This window comes from Saccopteryx leptura, chromosome 1 (genome assembly GCF_036850995.1).
Source record: "Saccopteryx leptura isolate mSacLep1 chromosome 1, mSacLep1_pri_phased_curated, whole genome shotgun sequence".
NCBI lineage: Eukaryota > Metazoa > Chordata > Mammalia > Chiroptera > Emballonuridae > Saccopteryx > Saccopteryx leptura.
This window is the reverse complement of record NC_089503.1, coordinates 73,870,417-73,898,369: the sequence shown is the minus strand read 5'-3', so window position 1 is coordinate 73,898,369 and position 27,953 is coordinate 73,870,417. Positions and strand designations below refer to the sequence as shown.

Below are 27,953 nucleotides of genomic sequence, written 5' to 3'. Positions count from 1 at the left end.
AGGTTCACATTGGATTCAGACAGTCGGTAAAGAAACAACTGAGCCATCAATGGAGCCATCAAAGAAACAACAGATGGGCCATCATCTTTAATCCTAGCTTGCACTCAGCGGGCAAGTAAAAAACACATACTGGGCTCCAAAACCCACTCACATTCAATGCTCACAAAGCTACTGACTTATCCGAGCTTCCTAGAATCAAAGGTTTCTAGCTCACCAGACTTATTCACCTCTGTTCCCCATCTCCTTCCTTCTCCCTGCACAAACTCTGCACAAACTGGCTTCTCACTTAACACTCCACCATCTTGGCTGCTTCTCCTGGCCTCCTCCACGTGGCCTTTCTTTGCTCTCTGCTCTCTGCTGTCTCCTCTAATGATAATCTCAGGAACCGAGAGAGCAAGCTCCCATTCTGCCCCCATTTTATAGTGTAGAAATCCAAACCTTTAATCCAATATACAAAATAGGGAAGTCTCTAATACGAAGTCATTTATCTGAGGCATGATGGGATTGTACCACCCCACATCAAAAAGGGTGGGAAAGGCTTAATCCTAAAACCAAGCCCCAGGCTACAAGGATCCTGCCTGCCCACAGCCTGCCCCCAACACACATTAATGTCACCAGGGCGATGGCCTTCACGTGGGCAGCACCATCTTTAACAAAGTGAGCATAATACATTTTATCTGCCCAACACCGTGAGAGCGGCAGCCCCTGGCCTTACAGTGGATGAACAAAAGTTGTCCAGGTGGAGGAAGGAGATTTCCATTGAACAACAAATGCAATACTGTGGAGGTTATAGCAAAGCATACCTTTCCCATCTCAAACCATTTTTGATGAGAAAATCATTTTTGCTGGTATCTTTTGAGATCTTAAAACCTTTTCCAATAGGACAATTTTGGTGCCTTTCATTGGGCTTTATTTATAAAGGCCAGAAAAGCGACTATTGTAACTCTGAAAATAATAGTTTAAATTGTTAAACTGAAAGGAATATGGATTAGTCCCCAGATATCCCATATGGTGCATAATTTTCCAAAACATATGGCCCTGCTATGAAAGGCTTTGGCTTCAGACATACCTGGTCCAAAGGTGCCTCTTCCACTCATTGCTGGGTGGTCCTGAGCAAATTAACTTGGTTTCTTTGAACTTAGGTTTCCTGTGTGTAAAATTGAAAATTAATACCCTTCCCTTTCATTCTACTCTCCCAACATTAATAAGGGGCAACTAAAAAATAGACAATAGAATAAAGATTTTAAAATAATCTTGATAGATCAGGACACTAAGCTAATATTTTTAAACAAAATTTTAGAAAGATAAATGACAAGTTGTATGTCCAGGGGCTGCTGTCATTGTGGCCATTCACATGCAGGTTCATATTGAATTCGGGCAGACAGTAAAGAAACAGTGGAGCAAAAAAAATGGTGGGCTATTTCTTTATTAAAATCTCACATTGGCAGATGAGCAAAAGGCAGGGAAAACACTTCCCTCTCATTCAGGGCTCCCAGAGTCCTGACACATTCTCTGGTTCCACAAACAGAATCAAAGGCCCTCTAGTCTCAGTGGAGCTCACAAAGCTACTCAGCTCTGGTTCCCCATCTACACACCTTCTCTCTTTCTGAAAAACTGGCTTCTTCTTCTGCACTCTGCATTCTCCACTCTCTTTGCAACACTGCCCAGGACCGACAAAGACCCTCCTCCAGCAAACATTAGCAAAACAATGGCCCCTCCCAAGCAGGAATGCAATCTGCAATTTGCAATCAACTGCCCTGCTCTGAGGGCAAGCACACATGTGGCTGCCCAGTGCCATTTTTTACCAATAAAAATGAGAAAACTCAAAAAACACAAATTTTACAAACTTATTGGTCCAACACATGTCCAGAATTTAAATTCACATGCATAATGGAAATACTGGTTTGAGGAGAAATAGTCTAGCAGCAGTTCATGTCAGAAATACAGTGGTACCTTGAGATATGAACAGACCAACATACAATTTTTTTTTTAAAGATACGAGCCGTGACTCATTTCGTATTTTTGTTCGAGATCTGAGCGAAATTCTGAGATACAAGTCCTGATTCGGGAAGCTGCCGCTAGTTGGCAGGTTGGCACATGGGTCCAGTATCGGCAGTTTGATATATGAGTTGGCTGACTTACGAGCTCAGTTACAGAACAAATTAAATTCGTATCTCAAGGTACCACTGTACTAGAAAAAAAATATTAGGAATCAAGTTAAGTCAATTTCAACAGAGTAATGGGACACTAAAAATGTACTTTTTATTTGGCAGAATAACTAGGTTGGCAACATTTTATTTTAGCTATGAAATATACCAAGTGTTATCAGGGAAGAGGAGATTGAGAACCCTCCTGTATTGCTGATTGGCATGTGGACTTGTATCATCAATCTACAGAACAATATGGCACTGCTTAGACAAATTAAGTTTGTGTACGCTCATCATTTATCAGTCCCACTCTTGGTTTGTAGAAATTCTATAGATTTGTTCACCTAACTTTCTTATGCCTCACTATAGAACATGGTTTCCTGCACACTAGGTGATAGGAAGGTAAAAATATATTCCAGATGCCTTGTTGCTCAGGTTCCATTAATGACTTCGTATTTTACAAGTAAATGCATGCATGTGACATTTGTAAGGTCAAAGACAACCTCCATTTCCCCTCTATCTTAATAGCACTAACTTCAGAGTTTATTGCCAAAGAACATGCATTTTGACTAAATATTTCTATAAATTTCTCTACCTCAATTTGTATTTTATTAATCACAACCGATTAATAAAAATGAAAAAGAGCTATGCATATGATTATGAGACATAGTACCTATTTCCATCTGTTTTATTGCATTATGCTCCCTATACCCCATAAAACTTCTTAAGTTCTGTATTTAGAAACCTTGAATATAAAGTTCTTCAGTTTTCTTTTTTTTATGTTACTCTTTTCTTCTCAAAATAACAGAGTTTCTTGGACACAGGGAAGCAGATTCTAGGCAAAAATATGAAGAGGGCTGATGTTGTTTATATTGTTTCACTTCCTCTTTCCTCTTCCCTAACTCTCAGGAAACCTCCCCCACTTCAGGGCTCTCCTGCTGTGATGTTCCCTCTGGGCTTTCTCCCAATCTGAATCACTCTTTCTCCCCTTTTCCAGTATCACTAATGTGTGGGGAAAAGAATCTTACCTGGCTATGAAGCTAGAAATGATTTTTAAATTTTACTGTTGGAGAGATCATGATTTAGGCATCATTTGTTATAGTTCTAAGAGGTGTTTGCTTTTTAACCAGGGGCAATTCAATTCAAGAATCATTTATGGAAACCAGGGGCAATTCAATTCAAGAATCATTCCAGGCATGTATAGTGCTAGTTACAGAACATCTCCCACCCCTTAAACACCCCTAGGAGCATGCTCAGGGATAGGTACGCAGGCAAATAAATGAATTAAATGAACTCTGTGACTAGTTGTGGAAGCAGGTACAGTATAAAGCAGCTGTGCAGAAGAAGGAATGATTAAGTATACTTGGTATAATAGGGATGCCTTGGACTTAATCATACAAGTAAAATAAAATTGATATTTCAGATATCAGTGATAGCCCTGGCCGGTTGGCTCAGCGGTAGAGCGTCGGCCTGGCGTGTAGGAGTCCCGGGTTTGATTCCCAGCCAGGGCACACAGGAGAGGCGCCCATCTGCTTCTCCACCCCTCCCCCTCTCCTTCCTCTCTGTCTCTCTCTTCCCTTCCCGCAGCCAAGGCTCCAATGGAGCCAAGATGGCCCAGGCGCTGAGGATGGCTCTGTGGCCTCTGCCTCAGGCACTAGAATGGCTCTGGATGCAACAGAGTGACACCCCAGAGGGGCAGAGAACCCCCCCTGGTGGGCATGCCAGGTGGATCCTGGTTGGGCGCATGCGGGAGTCTGTCTGACTGCCTCCCCCGTTTCCAGCTTCGGAAAAATGAAGAAAAAAAACCCCAGATATCAGTGATAAACTAGTAAAGAAATTGCAGCCCTGTCCAGTTGGCTTAGTGGATAGAATGTTGGCCCGGTGTATGGACTTCCCAGGTTTGATTTCCGGTCTGAGCACATGAGAAGCGGCCATCTGCTTCTCTCCCCCTTGCCCTCCCACAGCCAGTGGCTCAACTGGTTCACACATCAGCTCCAGGAACTGAGAAGAACTTGGTTGGTCTGAACGCATTAGCCTCAAACACTAAAAGTAGCTTCAGTTGATTTGAGCATTAGCCCCAGATGGGGTTGCTGGGTGGATCCCAGTCAGGGCGCATGCGGGAGTCTGCCTTACTATCTTCCCTCTTCTTCCTAAAAAAATTAAAACAATAAATAAATAACACACTTTTACACTTTTATTGTAGATCTTATAGCTTACTATTGGGCAGATAAAATATGTATATTATGCTCACTTTGTTAAAGATGGCACTGCCCACGTGGAAGCCTGTTGCCTAGGTGATAATATTAGTATGTTAATGTGTGTTGGGGGCTGGCTGTGGGCAGGCATGATCCTTATAGCCTAAGGCTTAGTTTTAAAACTAAGCTTTTGCCCACACCCTTGACTGTTACATGATGTGGGGTGGTACACTCTCATGAGGAATCCCATCATGCCTCAGATAAGTGACTTTGTATTAGAGACTTCCTTGTTTGTATTATATTGGATTAAAGGTTTTGATTTCTACACTATAAAGTGCGGCAGACCAGGAGCTTGCTATCTCTTGGTTCCTGAGATTAGCATTAGAGGAGAAAGCAGAGAAAAGAGAGCAGAAAAAAGGCCACATGGAGGAGAGGAGAGGCAGCCAAGATGGTGGAGGGCTAAAGGAGAAGCCAGTTTGTGCAGAGTTTATGCAGGGAGAAGGAGATGGGGAACATAGGAGAATAAGGCTAGTGAGCTAGAAACCTTTGATTCTAGGAAACTCAGATAAGTCAGTCGCTTTGTGAGCACTGAATGAGTGGGTTTTGGAGCCCAGTGTGTGTTTTTACTTGCCCACCGGGTGCAAGCTAAGATTAAATGTAATGGCCCACCATTTATTGGCTCTGTTGTTTCATTACCGTCCGTTGGAATCTAATGTGAACCTGCACGGAACAGGCAGCTGTGATGGTGGCCATGCCTACTGGCTTTACACTTACTAAGCACTTCATATAAGTATAATTACATGTGATCCTAATAGCAATAAGGTAAAAATTGTTGTTTTTTCATAACGAGAATACCTAAACCTTAGAAAATGCACCAAGTAAGCAGATGCTCAAGTTTGGTCTTTTTTCTTTCTTTCTTTCTTTTTTAGGTGAGAAAAAGGGAGATAGTAAGACAAACTCCTGCATGTGCCCTGACCAGGATCCACCTGGCAACTCCATCTGTGGCCAATGCTGGAGTGCCAAGCTATTTTTAGTGCCTGAGACTGACTCACTGGGACCAACCAAGCCATCCTCAGTGCCTGGGTCCACGCTGGAATCAATTAAGCCACTGGCTGTGGGAGGGAAAGAGGGAGAGAAAGTGGGAGATGCGGGGGGGAGGGGGGAGGAGAAGCAGATGCTTACTTCTCCTGTGGGCCCTGACCGGGAATTGAACCCTGGACATCTATATGCTGGCTGACACTCAATCCACTGAACCACTGGCCAGGGCCAAAGTTTGGTCTTTAACACTAGTTCTCCAGAACAGAACAATAAGACCATATTCCTTTTATAATATCTTGAAATTTGAGAAAATCATATTGGCCCTGCATGGAAAAATTAATAAGCTGCATATTTTTCAACTTCCTAGTTTCCTTGCCTGTTCTTATATGTTTAGATTTCTAGTAATCTATATTTATCACAACTTATTAGTATATCTACAAATCCCCAGCTATATTTCTATTTTAGAAATTGTCTGTGGAATTAACACAGACATAAAAAAAAGACTACTTGAATTTTATTTTAAAATCTAAGGTTGCCAGTTCAATCCCCAGTCAGGGCACATACAGGAACAGGTTGATGCTCCTCTCTTTCTCTCCTTCCCGTTCTTTCATACTAAAACTAATAAAGAAAATTTTATTTTAAGATGCGGTTCTTAGCAAGAAAAAAATTATTCATAGAGGTCTTTCTGCATGCAGATATATACTAGATTACTTAACTTGATTAACTTAAGTATATGCTGTTGAGATTATTATAACTGGACAAGTTCTTTCAAATAAGGTGGTTTGAATTTGTTTTTATTCACTAGTGAGGTGTTTTCCTTCTTACATGTGGAATAATAAAATTGTGGAATTTAAAATAGAGTAGAGCTGCCTGACCAAGTGGTGACACGGTGGATAGAGCAACAGGCTGGGATGCTGAGGACTCAGGTTCGAAACCCCTGAGATCACTGGCTTGAGTGCAGGCTCACCAGCTGGAGCACAGGGTCACCGGCTTGAGCATGGGATCATAGCATGACCCCATGTTTACTGGCTTGAGCCTAAAGGTTGCTGGCTTGAGCCCAAGGTCTCTGGCTTGAGCAAGGGGTCACTGGCTTGAATGGAGCCCAGTTAAAGCACATATGAGAAAGCAATCAGTGAACAACTAAGTTGCCACAACAAAGAGCTGATGTTTCTCATCTTTCTCCCTTCCTGTCTGTCTGTCTCTGTCTCTCCCTCTGTCCCTTGCTCCCTCTCTCTGGTTTAAAAAAAAAAAAGAAAGATTAGAGTTTAGACAACCAACTAGTCTTGGAATGTCATTTAATAGACCTTGGAGCCCAGGGAAGTTGTTACAGCAAATTCATAGTAGAAACTTCTCTAGATTGGCTCACCCTTAAGATGAAGCCAAAGTCTTAGTCACTATGTAGTCAACTTTCCATTTACCACACAACTATGAATATCACGGGTTCATTATATTGTAATAATCCTTGCTAAAATAACTTTTAGAATTATTAGTAGTGAGAATAATGAAAATATAATAAAATAGGGGCTTCAGGGAGACAATTCTCCATAGAATTTCTACACATCTTGTCAGTGGCGTAGCGAATATCACTGGCGCCTGGGGCAGGACACTTTACTGCCCCCCCCCCCACGCCCCTTCTACTACGCTTTCCTTGTTTGTCTTGGAGACCATTTGGCGCCCCTCTGGAGTGGCGCCCGGGGTATGATAGACCCCCTCTCCCTCCCCTCACTACGCTACTGCATCTTGTGGTGAATAGACTACCTTTTCAAGGTTGTGCCCATTGCAAAAAGCCTTGGAAGCTAGAATTAGTGTCTTCTTACAGGAAAAAGGATAGATTTGCTTGCTGACCAATATAGTAAAGATGAGGTTTTCTTCTTCTTCCTGGAGACCTTCCGGAGTAATGCAGATACTATCTCCAAAGGCTGGGGCGAGTGGGGGCACACAAGGGTAAAGGTGATTTGCCAGTAACCCTTGTATAAAATGAGGATATCCTCATCTGAGCATAAGACTAGGATGTCCTCATCTAAGAGTCCCCGGTTGTGTTCCAGCTCCTCAATATGGGCAATATTTACCTGGACACACCCCTGCATTGCCTCCTGCTTCTTTTATTATTATAGAATAAATTATAACATAAATATTTTCTCACACTACCCTTAACTCTTCAGAAACAAACCTTTATTAGCTGTATGTTGTAATTTGTACACACCATAGTTTTTCTCATTCGGATAGTTATTTTTTTCAGATTTTTTTTCATTATAAGTATACTTTAATACCTTTTTTCTTAAAATTTTTGGATGATTTTCCACAGGACAAATTTAATCAAAGGCTCAATATTTGAGTCAAAGGCTAGAATATTTTTTGAGATTCTTATTTCATATCACTAAAATACTTTCCAAAAAATTTGAACCAATTTATGTTCTCAATAGCCATGTCACAATGGGTTTTCGTAACTACGGTCTTTCACTTCTTCCCCTTCACTCATCAACTTGACTTTCCTGAACTCTTTACAGTTCCTCAATTTCCTCAGAGAATTACATAATTTCTTCCTTAGAACGTTGTTGATATATACGACTCTTACCCTCCAGATCTGAGCTTAAAAGTCATTTTCTCAGAGCGTTCTTCCCTGACTTCCCGAACTACCACACATTACCATCACACCTGAAACTTACCTTTCTGATACTCATCCATGGGTAACTGGTTCATGTTTTCATTTCTGCCTTAAATTTAAGCTCCATGAAGACAGAGATATCATTTGGCGTGTTCTTCCCCGAATCCCTGGTGCTGGAACAGAGCCTGACAAACAGTAAGGACTTAATAAATATTTCTTGTATGAATGCATCTTTTCAAAACCACAACAATGTAGTGAGTTTGACAGGGCAATTATTCCTAATATGACAAGGTAGGCATCACAAGGATAGTTTCTATTGCTCACCTCAAGGTCACCAAGTCTGTTAGTGGCAAAGATATAATCATAACCCAGCTTTCCTGGTTCGTAGTTGGTACTTTTCTTAACACTTTGAATGCTTCAGTAAATTTTAAAATATTTTTATCATTAAAAAATAGCAATTTGGGATCTCATTTAGGGATATTCATATTCTCCATGTTATTGTCTCTGTCTGTAGGCATAAATTATAATACCTTTGAATCATTGATTTTCTATTAATGGATTTAGTTGAACCAAATCAAAGATGATAACCACATTGTTTTCCCGGTCTAGGGAGCTGTTAACTTAAGAATGAGCAGGAAAGGAGATCATGCTTTTGTTCTGGCGTTCAGACATGTCATGTGAATCATGTGTGGATGATTTGTTTTTATTAGCTCTCCCAGTTGTGCAACAGGTCTACTGTGTACAACTTAAGTTTTTCAAAGAAAATTCAATAAAGAAATTCAAACATAGCACAAAATTTCTATTTATTTAGGTTCTTAGCAACTAGAAAGTTCAAACTGAGGTAATATTTCTGTATCATTTTATAAGGAGAGGCCAGTGATAAGTAAGTTAATATGAAAAATTAATTTTTTTTTAAGCCTTGGCCAGTTGGCTCAGCAGTAGGGCATCAGCCCAGTATGTGGAAATCCCTGGTTTGATTCCCAGTCAGGGCACACAGGAGAAGCAACCTCTGCTTCTCCACCCCTAAACCTTTCTCTTTCTCTCTCTCTCTCTCTCTCTCTTTCTCCTTCCCTCCCTTCCTGCAGCTATGGCTCAAATGGTTCAAGCAATTTGGCCCCCAGTGCTGAAGATGACCTCACCTCAGGCACTGAAATGGCTGAGTTCTAAGCAATAGAGCATCGCCCCCTAGTGGGCTTGCCAGGTAGATCCTGTTTGGGGCGCATGTGAGAGTCTGTCTCTCTGCCTTCCTGCCTCTCACTTAATAAATTTTAAAAATATTTTTTTAAAGCAACTCTCAGTATGTGCCACATTGTGATATAAAGTTATAATGGAACTAAGTTGGTTCAAGATGCTACTCAATCTATATTATAGAACCACATAACATGAACCAATGTTTATAACAATGTCCATCAAGAGTGATCATGTTGAGCCTGCCTGGTGGTGGCGCAGTAGATAAGAGCATTGATCTGAGATGCTGAGGACCCAGATTTGAAACCCCAAGGTCACCAGCTTAAGTGCTGGATCACTGGGCTTGAGTTGGGATCATTGCCATGATCCCACAGCCATTGGCTTGAGCCCAAAAGTTGCTGGCTTGAAGCCCAAGGTCTCTGGCTTGAGCAAGGGTTCACTGACTCAGCTGGGCACCTCCCCCACCATCACCAGTCAAGGCATGTATGAGAAGCAATTAATGAACAACTAAAGTGATGCAGCTATGAATGATGGTTCTCGTCTCTGTCCCTTCCTGTCTGTCTGTCTCTTGCTAAAAACAAAACAAAAAAAACCTTGGCCAATTTGGCTCAGTGCGTGGGTGTCCTGGCATCAATTCCTGATCGGGGCACAGAGGAGAAGTGACCATCTGCTTCTCCACCCCTACTCCTCCCCCTTCTGTCTTTCTCTCTTCTTCTCTCTCAGCCATGGCTCCAGCACATCGGTTCCAGGCACTGAGGGGCACTCTGCCTCAAGTGCTAAAAATAGCTCAGTTGTGAGCAGGATCCCAGCTGGGCAGATCATTGGCCCTAGATGGTTTCCGGGTGGATACTGGTCAGGGCACATGCGGGAGTCTGTCTCTCTATCTCCTCTCCTCTCATTTGGTAAAGAAGAAGACGAAAGAGAAAAAGAAAAAAGGAGTGATCATGTTAAGTCCTGGCCGGGTAGCTCAGTTGGTTAAAGCATTGTCCTGTTACACCAAGGTTATAGGTTTGATTTCTGATAAAGGGCACATTCAAGAATAATAAATCAATCAGTGAATGCATAAATAAGTGGAACAATAGATCAATGCTTCTCTTTTCCTTCCTCTTTCTCTAAAATCAATAAAAAAAAAAAAAGAAAGAGTGGTCATGCTACAGTGTAGGTAGCCCACAGTTCGCTAGAGCAGTGGTTTTCAACCATTTTACACTTGGGGGCCAGTGGAAATAGAATTATTTTGGGCACCACTAAGGCAGACATAGAAACCATTATTAGTATTTTGTGTATTATCCTTTAATTATAATACTATAAAATGAAAATTCTCTAAAATAACCAGATGAACATAAAAGAATATATCTTAAATATAATACAACTGAAATTTCTAGAGGGCAATTTGTAATTCAAGTAAAGCTAGTGCGAAATCTGCTGTTGCTTTTTTACAAGAATACTTGATAACTGAAGCTGCAGTCTTGTTTCTGAGAGTCAAAGCACTGCACTGACATCCATTCAGTTTCTCTGATTCTCATTACTGACAGCGCCGAAAAACGTCTTCTCACACAAGCAGGTAGGAGAAAATACGACTAAATAACTTTGTAACTAAGAGATGGATATTCTTCTTTCAGTGATATCTAAAATTGTGACAATGCTTGCATTTTATGTTTGAACACCAGAGTGACATCAGATTATAAAGCTATCAGTTTTTCTTTTTCACAATGATTAAGAGAGCAGGAGTTGATATCTTCCATGAATGGGTTATTGATTCAGAGGTTACCTTAATAGGGTTCCTCATTTTCAGGGCAATAATGGACAAAGTTTTGAACTAACATTTTTTTTAAAGATTTTATTTATTCATTTTAGAGAGGGGAGAGAGAGAGAGAGAAAGAGAGAGAGAGAGAGAGAGAGAGAGAGAGAGAAAGAGAAGTGTGGGAGGTGCAAGAAGCATCAACTTCCATATGTGCCTTAACTGGGCAAGCCCAGGGTTTTGAACTGGCAACCTCAGCGTTCCAAGTCGACGCTTTATCCACTGCGCCACCACAGGTCAGGCTGAACTAACATTCTTAAATGTTGACTTATTATATCAAATATGAATTTCTGGTTAATATCTGCAGCAATAAAAACGTCTTGGAAAAGTGGAAACATTTCTATGTCTTCTTTCTGTATGCAGCTTTCCCAAAGAACAAATTTTGTTTTGAATGGGTCCATCTTATTTTTTAATTAAAAATGTTTCTGTTAAACCTCTGAAGGGGAGGCATGGCGGGGGGGGGGGGGGGGGAAGGACTCTGATATTATTCATAGAAATGTGACTCGCTAGGCCTGTTCAGGACACTTAATGCCTATTTGACTTAGCAGTTAGTTCCTGTCACTTTTCTACAGAAATAAAGTTATCCATAGGGAGGATAAATGTTCAAAAATTGTAACATTGTTTGCAGTGGCAAAAAATAATAATAAAATACCTGAAAACAACCCAAGGCCCATTTAATAGTCATTAAATAGATGTGTTCTATACTTTAAGTACCATGTAGTTACTTTCCTTAAATGAATTCAATGCCCTGATATGGTGAGATCTCTGTAATTTACTTTTAAGAAGGAAAGAGTTTCATTAAGAATGAAATTAGGTTGAAGAGGATGAAAGAAAGAATGAAAATCAGGTTGAGAAGTAAAGTAGACTGTGTTCCCATTTCTCAAAATAATCCCCCAAATCCACACACAGGTGCATCAAAATAATCATGGTAGCACTTCTGTAGTGCTTACTCTGTGACAGTCTTGTTCAAAGCATTTCATGTATTCACTCATTCAAAACCTCACTACAACCCTTTGAAGTAGGTACTATATATTATCATCCCAGGTTTGCTGAGGAAGAAACTGTGTCAGAGAAAATAAATAACGTTCCTAAAGTCATATAGGTAGTGAATGGGTGTTAGGATTCAAACCTTGGCATTCTTTTTCTTCTTCTTTTTTTTTTTTTTTACAGAGACAGAGTCAGAGAGAGGGATAGATAGGGACAGACAGACAGGAACAGAAAAAGATGAGAAGCATCAATCATCAGTTTTTCGTTACACACCTTAGTTGTTCATTGATTGCTTTCTCAAATGTGCCTTGACTGTGGGACTTCAGCAGACCAAGTAACCCCTTGCTTGAGCCAGCGACCTTGGGTCCAAGCTGGTGAGCTTTGCTTAAACCAGATGAGCCCGTGCTCAAGCTGGTGATCTCGGGGTCTCGAACCTGGCTCCTTCACATCCCAGTCTGACGCTCTATCCACTGCACTACCGCCTGGTCAGGCAACCATGGCATTCTGAATCTAGAAACTGTGCCCTTAAACTTTATGTGCCATGATTCTTATGCATGTTTGTAAATGGCTGGGTAGGTTTAGTAATGTTTTGAATTATACACACTAGGAAACAAATATAGATTACTTCGCTTGACAGGGTGTGGATGGGAAGAGAAAAGGGAGATAGGGGAAAAAGACCCTCTCCCACAATGGCAAAATATATTTAGTATAATTTTCAGTAAAATCTATAAGGGGTAGTAGAAGTAACATCAGTCTATGTAGGAAATCATTAATTATAGGCTGAATTCTGGGTATGCCTCAAGAATTCAGGGGTACTGTTTATGTTTGGGAGGGATGTTTACTTATTTATTTATTTATTATTTTTTTAAGTGAGAGGAGGGGAGACAGACAGGCAGACTCCTGCATGCGCCCCAACTAGGATCCACCTGACAACCCTGTCTGGGACCAATGCTCGAATCAACCAAGCTATCCTTAGTGTCATGGGTCAATGCTCAAATCAACCAAGCCTCTGGCTGCCAAAGTGGAAAAGAGGGAGAAGGGGAAGAGGGAGGGAAGAGAAGCTTATTTGACTAAATAAGACCCTAATTTTAAGATCTAGTTCCCCCTAGGTGGTCAGCTGTTAAAATGGGAAAAGTCCCCATCTAATCCCTGAAGCATCCCTAATCTTTTTTAGTGACTTTGGATCAAGTTGCCGTATATGGATTGAATTGGAGCCATTGCTTTTATTTGAGGCAATCTCTTTTTAAGTGTCTAGGGTTTTTAATAAAAGAAACAAGAGGCAGGGTTTTGATCTGGTATCTGGGAGAACTGGGGGTAGGGGAATTATTTAATTGTTGAAGTTACCTGGCCGTTAGTTTAGCTGTTTTTTCCTGGGTTGTAATTTAGGTTTCTTTGTTTTTCTGTAGTCTTTGCTAGTTGGTTGGCTAGTGAGGCAATTTTGTGGGGTCTTTTTTTGTCATCAGTTGAGGTCATGTTGTTTTAATAAAGTACTTAGAGTGTCATAAAGGCCCACAATAAAGATGGGATTGAATAAATTAGTAGTTTCATCATTAAGGTTGTGGGTTCCAGAATTTTGCTGGAACGTTTGCTCAAAATGATTGAAACAACCTAAGATAGACTTATCCTTTCCCTGTATGCCTGAATGAACAGCTTTCCAATTTACTTGCCTGGGGAAAATTTGGGGAATGGCTGTTAATAATTTTTGTTCCTGTTTCTTCTGTAAGACACTTAAGACTGCAGCACCCAGGAATTTAAAGTCTTGCAGGATTTGGCTGCAACCTGTGGCATTCATCCATTCTCTAGCTAGGACATTGTCAACCAACATGGAGATAAGTTAGTACACATTGGGGAGGCCTGGCTGATGAGCACTACTGATGAGACAGAATGGGTGTCTGAACTCATTGGGATTAGTTTTGAAGTTGGGGAAATTCTTAACAATGGCGAAAAGTTCTGCTATAGTCCCAGGAGTCAAAGAGGCAGTTTTGACTCCTCTTTTAAAGTGGGCTTTCTGAAGAATAAAAAGGGGAGTTCAGTAGAGAGCAATATGTGGGAGGAGCCTAAAAAGGAACCGAGGGACTGAGATTTCAGAGGATTCTGAAACTAAAAGGGAGGATCACATATATAGTCTTTTCTTCTAATTTTTGGAGACATTTATTAAGTTTAAAATTATTTTCTTGGAGATCAATAGTTGCCTCCTGGTTTCATTTTGAAGCCTTGAAATACCAATTTAAAAAAGCCTCCCAGTGTCTTTGGTGGGCTCAACAAGCTCAGCATTGGAGTTGAGATAGATAAGCTAATTTGAAATTTTCAAAGGAGCCCCATTTAGCCTAAGAAAGTTTTAAGTTAGGGATCAGGAACCTATGGCTCGTGAGCCAGATGTGGCTCTTTTGATGGCTGCATCTGGCTTGCAGACAAATCTTTAATTAAAAAAATAATAACATTAAAAATATAAAACATTCTCATGTATTACAATCCATTCATTTCCTACCGCTCATGTTCATGGTTGCAGGTGGCTGGAGCCAATCACAGCTGTCCTCCGGGATAACACCAAAGTTTTATTGGATAATGCATAACATACAGGGTCATTGTATGGCTCTCACGGAATTACATTTTAAAATATGTGGTGTTCATGGCTCTCTCAACCAAAAAGGTTCCCAATCCCTGTTTTAAGTCATCACATGTAATTTTTGACCAGAGATTAAGCCGATTGCAACTATTTGAGCCATAAGTTTTGACACTGAGTCTAGCATCAACAGCTGAGGGGTGGTGGTTAGATGACCATCTGATGCAGTATTTGAGATAATAACACATTGAAATCATTTCTGTTGTCAGAGAAAAGGTACCTCTCACTTTTATAGTGATTCTAAAATTTTACATGGAGATATAAAGAGCAAATATCTCAAAGTCTCATTCTGTTTTCCAGTACATTCATACATGAGCACTTTAGGTGATGGAATATACAATATATATTCCTTTGTACAGAAATTTATTTAAAATACATTTTTATTTGCCCTTTATATTACATTTAATATTTTCTTTTTCACTAAATGTGTAAGTAGCTTACTGTATATGAATGTCATTTCAGAATAGTAAAAGGTTTCTGAAAAGTGTTCTGAGACTCAATTTCCAACATGAGAGGGAGTTTCTGCCACACCAAATAATTCTTAAACACCAGCCTGGTGTCTGACAATTCAACTCCATTTTGACACCATCTACCCAGGCACAGATTCCATTCAGAAAGGGCTCAGTCCCTCAAGAACACCCTCCACTTCAGAAGCTAGTTTCCAGCCCAGGTTGTTACCTGTGCTTCTAACTGGCTACAACTCAGAGGTTCCCATGAACCCCTCCTTGGATTTGATAGATTTGATTCATTTGCTAGAGCAGCTCACAGAACTCAAGGAGAACAGTTTACTCACTAGATTTTCATTTTATGACAAAGGATATTAAAGTATATCAATCACCATCCAGACGAACAGATACATCTAAGCTCATGGAGGGTCTGGCATGGTGGTATGCGGGTGTGTTCTGATTCCGCACTGTGGAGGTGCTACCAGACAGGGAACCCGGCCCCGCAGGTCTGCCCAGGCCAGCTGCTAACATGTGGGTTCTTGACTTGGTGCTGGAAAAATTTCACAAGTCCAGGTAATTTTGAAAGTAAATTTATTAAAGCTGGGGACAGTGAAATAAGGAAGGGCCTAGAATAGAAGGAACAACAGGAGAGCCCAGGCGGGCATGCTTTGGCTCAATGATAATAAGTCAGAGAAAAGGGGGCCTTGGAGGCAGGATCAGGATGTTAACTAGGGACAAGCTGCTGCCACCTGCTGCTCTCCTGGTTACAAGTCTCATGAAGACCCTTAGAATTTAAGAGCTACACACCTGTGGGGGAAGGAGAGAGGAAGAGGGAAGGGAAAGGTGTGGGTGTGCTCCCAGGAAGGAGAGATGCTGGGTCCTCAGTCCTAAGGGGTTTTTTTGTGGGTTTTTTTTTCATTTGTTTTTTTTTTTAAACAGAGACAGAGAGAGTCAGAGACAGGGATTGACCATGGGTCCACTTCAGTGGACCGAGTAACCCCTTGCTCAAGCCAGTGACCTTGGGTTTAAGCTGGTGAGCTTTGCTCAAACCAGATGAGCCCATGCTCAAACTGGTGACCTCAGGGTCTCGAACCTGGGTCCTCAGCATCCCAGTCTGACGCTCTATCCACTGCGCCACTGCCTGGTCAGGCTGCCCTAAGGTATTTTAATGATGAGGATTTTAGGGGAGATCCCAGGGGACAATCTCAACAGAATATTCATCAGCTCTCCGGATGTGTCTTTTTAGAGTTGTGGTCTCCACTGACTGGTCAGCACCAGGGTTTCATTAGTCAGTGCAGCTGGTCCCGTGGTCAGCCATGGCATATGGAATCACTTGTCTGGTTTGCCTGGAGCTAAAACACAGCTGAGGCCTGGATGTTATCCCTAGGGCTGAATGCTTAAACGCTATTCTCCAGCCCCTTTGTTTCCTTTCCTACATGACTAGCAACATGCCAAGGGAGGTAAGGTCAGGGAGGGTCCGAATCACATAACCAGAGATATAAAATTCGGCTCTAAACCACAGGACTAGTAATATGCTAGTGGAGAAAAGGCTACCACGGGGCAAGATCCTCGTCTTCCCAGTTTTGCCATTGTTAGGCACCTGGGGCTTTGCACCCTGGTGGCCTTCCGTGCCTGAAATAGAGTCCTTGCTCTGCTCATGTCTGTCTAACTGCCTACCACAAAAGTTCTCCCAACCCCTCCTTTTGAGTTGTTAAGGAGGTTTCATTACATAGGTGTAATTGATTAATTCATTAGCCAATGGTGCTTGATTTGACCTGTAGCCCCTCTTTCCTCTCTGGAAATCGGGGAGTGGGATAAAAGTTTCTTACTTTCTATTCTGTTAGTTCCCCTGGCAACCAGCCCCCAGCCCCATCTTTAGTTGCTTTGCAAATATCACTCTCATTAACATAAACCCAGTTGTGGTGAAAGAGCTTATGATAAATAACAAAGCACCTGTTTTACCTTTAGGACTCTGAAGCCTTTTCAGGAATTGAGAAAAGATAAAATATTAAAACAAAAGATGCTTCCATTGCTCTTATTGCACAGGGCAGTTCAAGGATTTGGAGAGCTGTGGGATAGGAAATGTCATCCGAATGATCAGGAAACAAAGGTGAATAATGTGTACTTGCTTCCTCTGAATGCTTATCATCTGGAGGAAAAGGTGGACATACAATGTTTCCTATAAATCACAACATTGCAGCAGTCTCTATGAAATATTTGTTATAAAAATAAACTTTAGATCTGAGCACTAATTAACCCTCCCCTCCTTAATGGAGGAGGGCTAGCATTTTATTTTGAGAGAGAATACCTTGGTAATTAATAGATAATTGGAAATAAACTCAATTGAAAATCAAGGAACCTGAGGTTTTATTTTAGAATCTCAGTAACTGGCAGTGTGACATTGACCAAGTTATTGTTATCTCTTGATCTCTATTTTCTGATATTAAATGAATTCATTAGATTAAGAAGTCTCCAAGATCACTTTCTACTTATCATTCATTGAGTAAAAGACTACCTTAAACCTTCTTCGAAGTGTGCTTCTTTGATTACACTCATAAATTCCCAACTTCACTATTCAGCTCTTCCATATTGATGACCTCGTAAAAGTTTTAATGTTTTAATAAACGATGATCTGCTTTTCCAGGGACTCAGGAAGGCAATGCTACTCTGTCAATGTATCTCTAAATTGTGTGTTAGTTTAATTATATGGTACCAACTTTTAACCCTAAGTAAAAGGCAATAAAACCTAGAAGAAGGGTACTGCGGCCCCTCCCCTTGCCTTTGCCGTCTGTGAGTAGTACATTGGAGAGCACATCCACCGCTGAGCTTTCAAGAGCAGCTCCTCCTGCCAAATCGAATTTGGCTTTCAGACCTGGAAACCAAGATAATGTTATTAAGTGCATTTAACACCAAAGGATACTTTCTGACTGTTTTCAAGCCAAAATGTCAGGAAACAAAGGTGAATAATGTGTACTTGCTTCCTTTGAATGCTTATCATCTGGAGGAAAAGGTGGACATACAAATACTGGTTTTAACCAGTGTGATGAAGGCAAAACACATGTGACCAAGAAGTCAGGGACACAGAAAAGTCTGTCTTATCCATCAGTTCTCCTGGATGCTGGCATAGGGTCTGACACTTATTGGCTTTGTGCGGGAAAGGAGCCTTACCTTCCAACAGCCAGTCAAGTCAGAGGAACTCTCACAGAAAAGGGTGATATTTAAACTGAGCAAGGAGGCAGCTGGAAATGTTAGGTTAGGTAGCTAGTCTGACAGGAGCCTTGACAAAAAAGGCAAGGGATAAATTGCTGCCGAGCATTCCTGCATGTCTGCAGGGTCTAGCTGAATCTTTAAGCTGGAACAGGCCTCACCCCACCTCAATGCGTGGTCCTGAGTGCCCTGATACAGGATCAGCCACATAGAACAATGAAGTAAGACAACAAAGGGAGACGCTGGAAAAACCAGGAATAGGAAAGTCCAGACAGGGGTCCCCAAACTTTTTACACAGGGGTCCAGTTCACTGTCCCTCAGACCGTTGGAGGGCCGCCACATACGGTGCTCCTCTCACTGACCACCAATGAAAGAAGTGCTCCTTCCTGAAGTGCTGCAGGGGGCCAGATAAATGGCCTCAGGCGGCTACATGCGGCCCGCGGGGCCATAGTTTGGGGATGCCTGGTCCAGAAAATAAGAGCCCACAAGTGCCTCAGTTCTGTAACTTATCAAGGCATTCCTTCTCCCGAGTGTGTTGCCCGCTCAGTCCCTTCTGCATGTGATTCTGCACGGCCATTAAACCTCGCTTTGCTTCCTGCACTTGGTCTTTTGATGGAATTATTTCTCTCAGGAAGACAAGCATGGAGGTCTTATCGTTTCACCAGTACGAGAAATAACATGGGGGAGGAAGACACTTTTCTTTACCCTCAAGTTCTTTCGGCTGGTCTGATAATCAGAAAGACGTTGGACAGATTAACAAGAGAAGATAATCACATACATACATATATACATACATATATATGAGAACCCTGCAACATGAGAGGCAGAGAGCCCACAGGCATGACAGGTTTCAAAAATAAAAAGGTAAAATGGGTATATATAACATTCTGAACTAGGTATGAGGTGAGGGGGTGCTTCAAGATAAGAATAACATGTTTAGTAATTAAAAGTTTGCTCTGCCCTGTAGATAGTGCAAATGAGGTTATATCTGATCCCTTTTTATGGGAAAGACCCCCAATTCAAGTCTTTTAGGTAGTTAATGGAAGGGCAGAAGTTTTACTTGAGCCCACAGCTAACGTTGCCTTTAGCTCAAAACAATCCGGCTATCACTGAGGCACATATTGGGTGGATTTTTCTCAACCCTTGCAAATGCTACCTAATAATTACTGGAGATCAGACTGGCGAACTACGATGCTGCTCATAAGACCAGCCTGCTCTCACCAACTCTCTTCCTCAAACTGGGCAAGTCGCTTCCCCTCTCTGTGCCTCATGCTTCATCAGCGCTAAAGGACGGGGTTGAGCAACAGAATCTTTGAGGTGGGTGTGCGCGCGCGCGCGTGCCAAGTGTGCACCAAATCCTGTAAAGTTTGCAGGGAAAACAAAAACCCAGTACACAAAAACTGCAGGTTTGCACAACGTGAATTCTCTTGTGGATAATAGGCAGACAGCATTAACAGGGAACCAAACACAATCAAGCCAAAAGAAGGTAGTGAAAGTTTTAGAAAGCGGAAAAAAGAGCAGTTCTCAACTGAGGCAGCTGCGGAGTAGCAAGTAAAATTTTCTGAGAAAAACAAAATTTGAGTTGGTGAGGACACAATGAAGAAAAGGAAAGAAAATTCCACATACCAGATCTTTCCTTGTCTGGGACTTTTCTCACCTCTGTCTTTCCTGGCAGTCTCCCCGACCTCCCTTGCCTCTGTCTCACTCTCTCTCAGACCTCCGTCCCTGCCACCCCGTTCCCTCTCTCTGTGTCTGTTTCTCCCTTTTTGGCTGTCAGTCTCCCTTCTTCCTCAGCGCTCGCGGGCGGCGTGTTCTCGTTCTCTCTCTCTCTCTCTCTCTCTCTCTCTCTCTCTCTCTCTCTTTCTCTCTCTCTCCTGCTTCTCAAGGAGGAAGACTTGGTCGCCCGCGGACCAACTGTGGCTCTTAAGTCCTATTTTGAGTCGTCCCTTGGCAATAAACCGTGTCCCCAGTTTATCCCCGGGTTTCAAGCCCAGGCCAGCGGCGGCGCTCGCTCCCCACCCCCGGCCCAGGTGCCCAGCCCCCACCCCCGCCCCCGACCTAGACCGGGACCGAGACCCCGCCCGCCAGCAGCGGTTTCCGGCCCTCTGGTTATTTTAAGGCGCGCGGTCGGGTCGCCTGGCTCCCCACGGATTCGCCTCCAAACCTGCCAGCATGGGTCCCCGGCCGCGCTCACTGCTTGCTGCCCTTCTGCTGTTCCTGTGCTGCTTCGGCGCTGGGCATTGCGACACACCTGCTAACTGCACTTACCCCGACCTGCTGGGCACCTGGGTCTTCCAGGTGGGCCCTGGAGGGTCCCAACGGGACGTCAACTGCTCGGTAATGGGTAAGCTGCCGCCCCAAGTCGGACTGTCTCCCCTCCCGCACCGGCCCGGACTCCTTTTCTGTACCCAAGCCCCTTTCTCCGCAGCACGCCCGCGTTTAGCGCACCTGCACGTGGCCGGGACATCTGGGCTGGACTTGCGGCCCCTTGAGGTGCCTTCTCCTGAGCCAGGGCCGCCAGGTCCATGTTGAGCTGCTGAGAACGTGTAACTTCACCTTTTCTTGGTTATTCCCGGGATCTCAATACTTTCTAAAAGACTTTCTTCCCACAGCCTTACTTTTTCCCTGTTTGTTGTTGTTCCCACCCCCTTATTTTCTGTTTTGTTATGGTGGTTGTTTGTTTGGTTGTTTTGGAAGAGAGTTAGGACTGTTAAATCTTGTGATCTCCAGTCCAATCTGTAGGTTTGTTTGTTTTTGTTTTTGTGCTGATTACATCTGAGCTCAAAGACTGGAAGACTCGAGAATATAACAAGATAAGTTTTCTCCTTTTGTTTGGTTGTGGGAAAAGCCCTTATGCCCAGGGAATTGGCTTTGGATGTGTGTTGATAACTACTAGTCTGAGAAAATTTATCACTATTTTATGCATTGCAGGGATGGATATAAAAATTTATGGGGGTTTGTTGTTGCTGCTGTTGTTCTTTTAATAACTCTTTATAAGTAATTGTATTTGGAAATGCCTAGAGCCAAGCATAACGCCTGACTCCTGGAAGGCACTCAATTACTATCTAGTGTTTGAACAGTGGGATAGTATTCCATATACCCCCAGCTAACATGGTCACACCAAGGATAATTTAGTGCAGGGGGAAACACACCATCTCTGGGGCAGAAGAGGCATTTTGGTTCTGCCCTACCCCTTACTAACCTGTAGCTTGGCCAGAGGCAGGGAAGCTTTGTGCTGCAGTTTACCTGTCAACAGAGTACAGAATGCCAGGGCATTTGTTATTAAAACACACCAATTCAACTGTCCAACTCTAGTTGACGGTGGCATTGCATAATCCTGTGCATTTAACCTCCTCTTTTAAAAGTTGAAGTTGGTGGTGTGGAGCAGAAGGGAGATCAGGATTTGCACTGCTTGAGTACGTGCCAGCTCCGGTTTCAGAGCCTTAATCTGAACCGTGGGAAAACTACCTAAAGTGTGGAAACCAGCGAGTGGATTCAGCGAAACACTGTTTAGGCAGCCTCTGTCTAAAAACTATACCTTTGACCTTAATGTAATAATCAAAGACACCCAAATGTCTGAGCCCCCATCTTCTGAAGTTTAAAAGTTTAATGCCTATCAGCACCAATTGGCTTTATAGGGTAGAAACATTGAGTTTGCTGAATGCTTTGGAAGGATTCAGATTCTGAAGTACTGAACTGTCGAGCCATTATGGAGAAAGATGCCCCATTTCTTTGATGAGCGCATTTCCTTTTGATCTGCTAGGAGGTCTTTTTCTAATTTTATATTTCCACTTTTTGACTACCATTTTGTCTTTTCTTTATTTCCATCTGTCATTTTCAACATTCTCCATTTTGTCTTTTCTTCAGTGGAAAAATTTCATGAAGTGTGGATGCTCTGGAAAAGGAGGGGCTGTACTTTCGGGGTCTCTCTGCCTGCCGGCATATTTCTATCTTCCGAGCCCTCACTTCACAGGTTTGACTGAAACCCCTCTGGAACTAACTATACAGAGAGAGGCAACCATGTGATATCTTCACAAGCCAGGCTGGCTCGAAGGGGTGGAATGAAAGAAAAGCAGCTTAACAATTATGGAAGTAAGAGGAGATTTTCCTCCTGTTCAAGTGCAAATAATTTTCCATTGTTGTGCATTTTCTTTTTTTTAGGACCACCAGAAAAAAAAGTGGTGGTGCACCTCAAGAAGTTGGACACAGCATATGATGACGTGGGCAATTCTGGCCATTTCACCATCATTTACAATCAAGGCTTTGAGATTGTGTTGAATGACTACAAGTGGTTTGCCTTTTTTAAGGTTAGTTTTGTTGGAAAATACACTCATATTTTCAATTATTAAAATCTGAAGTGTCTTCTAGTCAGTAGAACCTTAGAACATTAAGATTAAGATAGCCAGAATTGACACCACTTTTCTCAAGAGAAATTAGGTGGTATAATTTTGCCAATTTACTTAAAACTATAATTTCAGTAGATTAAAGCACTTGATCGATATTTGAATATGTACAGCTCATCTATATTTTAATTTCCAATGTGGTAAATGTAAATAAAATCTTAATTCACTTTCTTTATTGCTTCACCTTTATTTCTAAGTTTTGGCTTAATCACTTGATTTTGTACTGAATCTGAGGGAAAGCTATAGATTTTATAAAAATAAATTTGGAATTATTTTGCTGTCATTCTTATCAGTTAGTTCTGAAAAGTTGACCTAAGTGACTCACTGAAGTAATATGATGTTCTGAATCGATTAATGTGAATAACTTATTTGACTAAACTAAGACAGAGCACTGGAGTTTCTCCTTGGGCTAAAGTAAGAGGTTGGGCAGCCAAGCCAGCTCGTGTTCTTTAATCAGGGAAGAACTGTTGTCCGTTCTTACACGCTAACACATTGCTTCCAGTCGCAGGCACATTCCAGGGTAAAACAGTTTAGTACAGATTGTAGTCCATCCCGGATCCCCTAATGAAGTTGGAATCCTTCCTGTTGGCAGAATATGATATGTTTAAGTAAATTGAAACCACAAGCCTGAGAATAGCTGTTTCTCATTTTAAATCAAGTGTAAAAAAAGGCAGACTTTTTCATGGGATAGGGTTTGCAGTCTTTAGAACGTCTGGTGAAAGTTGGCCAATTCTAGGAAGTCGTGGGAAAGTGGGGGAATGACTGTGTTAACGATGATAGAAGACAAAACACCATGACTAACTTCAAAATTTATTGTGTTTTTTTCCCATGGGTTGTGATTTAATCACAAGGATACAGATCTGAGCCAACCCTACTTCTTCCAGTAATAACTTCCAACATATATATCTTTATATTATGAGGAGCCCCTCTTTAAAAAGAAAAATAAAGCAGAAAGGAAAAATTGTTTCCCCTCCCCTGGATTGGCTGGTCTGCTGCTCAGCTGGCAGGAACTATCTATCTGTGTTGGCTGTTGAGGGCCAGAAGTCCATTTTATTAGTGGAAGCCCAGGCTCAACTAGTTATTAAATATTTTTTAATATTATCCCTGGATATTATGTATTTTTAAAAATATAACAATATCTATATGAATTTTTAAAACTGTAGTGTATATGTGGTAAATGTATTTCAATCTGATTATAATTCAGATTATATCATATAATCTGGTTTGCATATTCTTGAACCTAAGGCTTTTATAGGTACTTCTTATAGGTACTCTGTCCTAGCCCTTCACTATTTTTTTGCCTTCAGGTGGAGAGTTCCTATGGAATTGATGCAGAAGGAAAGAGATAGTCAAGGCAGTTGTTACTATGTATCACCCTCCCCTACTTCCCCTCCGCCCCTTCGCCTTCCTTCTCTCTGCCTTTCCCCTCCCCTCCTCCTTTCTTGCTTGACACCTAATAGACACCTTATTTATATTCATATTTATTTAAAAAAATGAAAATAAACTGAAGTGGAATTCAGTTGAAAAATAGGTTGAATAAATTATATAAGTGCAAGACAAGGGGTAGTATATAAATAGATGAATAAATAGTTTTACTCCTTTGGCTTAGAAAAGTTGTTATTCTTCTGTCGAATTGGAGAAACTGGTGGGGAGACTTCAAAAGTCAGCACTTAAGTCAGCATTTCATTACTCAACTCACAATCAAATATAGGCATGGGCAATTTCCCTCCATTAATACTGTTTAATCAGTTTGCTCTCAGCTTAAACAGTCCGGGTCTGGTAACTGAAGGAGGAGTCAGAACACTTCTTTGTATTTCTTTTTAAATCATGATGCAGCGGATTTGGTATTTTTCCATCGCCTCAGAACATTAGTAGCAGGTCAACAGAAAACAACTGTTTAAGGTCAAGTAAGGTAATAAATGTTCTCAACCATAAGTGGGAAGAGTCAAAATAAATGCTGTTGTAGGACAGAACCATACCTAGTTATCTGCTTTTGGATGGTATTCTCTTGTTAGGAATAAAAATAGGTAGAGTGTCTGCTACTGATTTCAGTATATATTTTTTAAGTGTGCATTTGACCAGAACCATTGTCAGGACCATGTTTTCTTTTCCTGCTTAAAAAAAAGCTGCTCTGACAGTCAGTAGTTAAGTCTTAAGATAAAGATCATAATATCAATAAGCAGAGTAGGATAAACATAAGATTCTTGGTTTTAAAATTTCTCTTAACACAACCATACAGTTCCAGATAAACATGTTTTTCAAAGTGATAAAATACGTGTCCTTTTTGCAAATCGAACTGAAAGATAAAGATAATGGGGAACAGAGTTTTAAAACTTGTAAGAAAAATGATAGAGTGGGTTGATAGGAGAGTCAAGTACTTCTGGTGACACTTATTAACACTAAAAGCTTGCTGGGTTTCACCATAGCATCAGGGGATTTCCTGCTGTGGGGCTGGGTAAACCAACCTGGAGCATAACTTCAGAAAGCACAGACCTATTTAAATGAGCAACACACAGGAGACTTCTTTTTCAACAGACTTAGACAGTATCTTTAAAATAAATATGATTTTAATTTTTAAAATATTTTTTTGATGGAGAATTGTTGAAACTCAACCATTGTTTTGTCCATTTAAGTGTCTTATGTAAACTACGGCAGAGTCCATTCAACCTATAGCCTTTACAGCAATATCTCACAGATTTTTGCCACATATTCTGACTACATTATTCCCTACTTTGTTATTCTGCAAATAATTTTATTTCCAGAACTCTCCATTGACTCATACCAGACCCTACCACTTGTTTCCTTGGGCCCTCTTCAGATACGCTTTCATCAGACTGTTTCTTATTGTTCCTGCTAGAGTGTGCCGAGCACGTGATCCACGCAGGGTGCCGTTAGGCCCTGCTCCACCTCTGGCTCCTGGAGAGCATCCTGGAGCCCAGCAGAGCAGACAGCTTCCACATCCTCCTCCCTGCGTTTCAACTTTGAAGCAATTGCAATACCACTCCCAATTACTAGCAACTTCCTTTATTAAGTTCTCCTTCTTCGGGTTTCACTTGGAAGATGAACATTTCTCATGACTTAAGTTTCCTGTGTCTTCTTGTCCCCTTGGTTTTAGCTGCTTGATCTTTTTTTTTTTTGCATGTGAACTCAAGCTAGATAAAAGCTTGGCAGGAAGTGAATCTTAACACTGAAAGTTTGTGCATAGTTTGAGTTGGGCAGAAAGAACTAGGTATCAATAAATATTCTTGAAAGATATATTTTCCTCTCAGCTTCCTATAGACATTCAGTTAGCTGAACTCTGTAGGGGGATTAAAATTTAAATTCATTTAGGCCCAACACAGGCAGATAGCTAAACATTGGAAACAACTGTATGTAAAAAAATAAGAAGTAATTAGACATATGGCAAAATGGAAACTTTTTAGTGATTTTCATCTCAATTTTCTTTACAAACAATATGCTGCCCAAAATAAAATACAATACTGTCTGCAGGCCAGTTTCTAAGACTATCAGATTTTAATAGCATTTTCATTTGGTAATAGATGGCATTTTCCAATAAATTTGTACCCCTCAAAAGTTCCTGTATATTAAAAGCAGCCAACTTCTTATAAAAATACAATGTAACAAAACAATATAAAGGACATTTAATTCTGGTTGAATTTATGTGATGGATAGACAAATACTTTTTACTTCTTTATGCCTTTACGTATGGTGTTCAGTTTGTACGAAGAGCGTGTATAGAGCTGCTGTATCTGCCATCCTCTCTACCAAATCACCCAGTGGAGGGGAGTCGTGTAAAACAAACTAAACTCTAAAGAATACCCTCCAGCTGAATAGGCATTCTAACCTTTTACTTTTTCTCATTTCACTTTCTCTGTGGCCGTAAAAGCAAGCAGTAGAGGAGGTCAGATTTCATTTTGAAGATTAAGTTATTCAAGGGCTGAAGAATATGTATAGAAGGGAAGCTAGACTCATTGTGGCTGAAAATTTTATTTGGTTTCAGTTAAGCAAACTTCACTGACTTCTGAGTTTTGCTTGGGGCCCACCAGTCTTATTAGTAGAGCTGTAAGTTAAAAAAAAAAAACACACAAAACTACCATAGTGTTTTTTAAGCAGGTTGCTACTTAGAACAGGAGCATTGCAATCTTGAGATGTTTGGGGAAATGGTTGGTGGAATCTATGCCAAAGGATTTATTTGCCCATTTTATGTGCCAGTGACTTGTAAGTGTTAAGTCTGTCAAAACAACCAGAGCTGTCAATTACGTGTTTCTATAGTAAAGGATTTGGGAATCTTGTACCATTTTTCTACTGTGCCTTATGGTTTCATTTTTAAGATGTAACAATTTAGTTTTTAGAATACTTATTAGGATAGGTTTACTTGTTTCGATATAGATTCAAGATAACATGACTAGGATATTTTTTAAAAACACCTTGGGATTTACTTTTAAGAGTGTTTCAATTGAGGAAAGTAATCAGAAGTTTAACACTTAATGCACGCCTAACAATGTATTTTTTATTTCTTCTTTATTTTTTTATTTCTTTATTAACAATGATGTTTAATCTCAACATAACGACTCCGTTTCCCATTGTAAACCCTTCATAGGATGTCACTGATTTTATCAGTCAGTTGTTCATGCAGCTGGGAACTGTGGGAATATATGATTTACCATATCGGAGGAACAAACTGGGTGAGCTCCATTGAAATATTTTTAAGTTTCATGTTAAATAAAAGCAAGCTTCCCTCCTCCTGGTGGCTTATGCAAATTAATGTCTATTCTTCCTTAGGGAGATGGAGATGAGACTGGAGAGATAATGGTTTTTTTTGTAGATTTCTTGCTTGAGCTTACTTATTTGCTACCTCTTACATGCCTGCACTGTTCTGTTTGAGTTTTTTCACTTTAGTGGGTTCTGTTTGCACACATCATATTAGCTTTCCCAGGTATGATATTTATATCATAAATAGATATGAACCCAAAAGGAAAAGACCCAGTTAAGCAAAGGTTAGCTTAAGTTCAGTTCAAATCCTTGAAGTAGCTATGCTGCCTCAGGTTTTTCATTTATTTTCCCAACAAGACTTTTGAGGTAACCATGTGACGCCATGACATTTTAAGTCTGTCTTTCCATAGAGAAGGTGGCTCTTCCAGAGAAATTGACATACCTGTCAGTCATTTCTGTAAGATATCACCCATCTTTTTAAAAATGGCTTCCTCTCAGAACATAAAATTTGGACTGGAAGAAGAGTATATTTTTCACTCTTTATGTTCTTACACTTTCAGAATAGATATTTAAATCATTGTTCATGGTGGATCCATAAATTTA

At 41.0% G+C, this 27,953-nt stretch overlaps 1 protein-coding gene and 1 long non-coding RNA gene across 4 annotated transcripts in view; one reads left to right on the top strand and one right to left on the bottom strand.

The window, feature by feature from the left end:
• Positions 1–1,064: 1,064 nt before the first annotated feature.
• LOC136395514 (uncharacterized) lies at positions 1,065–20,639 on the bottom strand. Its single transcript, XR_010749343.1, has 3 exons — positions 20,503–20,639; positions 8,047–8,170; positions 1,065–1,147 (listed from the first exon to the last, which is right to left on the bottom strand). It is a non-coding gene; the product is annotated as an uncharacterized lncRNA (long non-coding RNA).
• Positions 20,323–27,953, top strand: part of CTSC (cathepsin C) — a 469,733-nt gene continuing 462,102 nt past the window's right edge. For 2 of the 3 annotated variants that reach the window (XR_010749342.1, XM_066370434.1), the window contains exons 1-3: positions 20,323–20,578; positions 22,396–22,541; positions 27,238–27,322. Coding sequence is in view for 2 of the 3 variants with exons in the window: in XM_066370434.1 (XP_066226531.1) it covers positions 20,407–20,578; positions 22,396–22,541; positions 27,238–27,322 (403 nt within the window). In the remaining variant the exon portion in view is untranslated. The remainder of the gene's footprint in view (positions 20,579–22,395; positions 22,542–27,237; positions 27,323–27,953) is intronic. The other variant, XM_066370425.1, reaches the window with a different exon arrangement.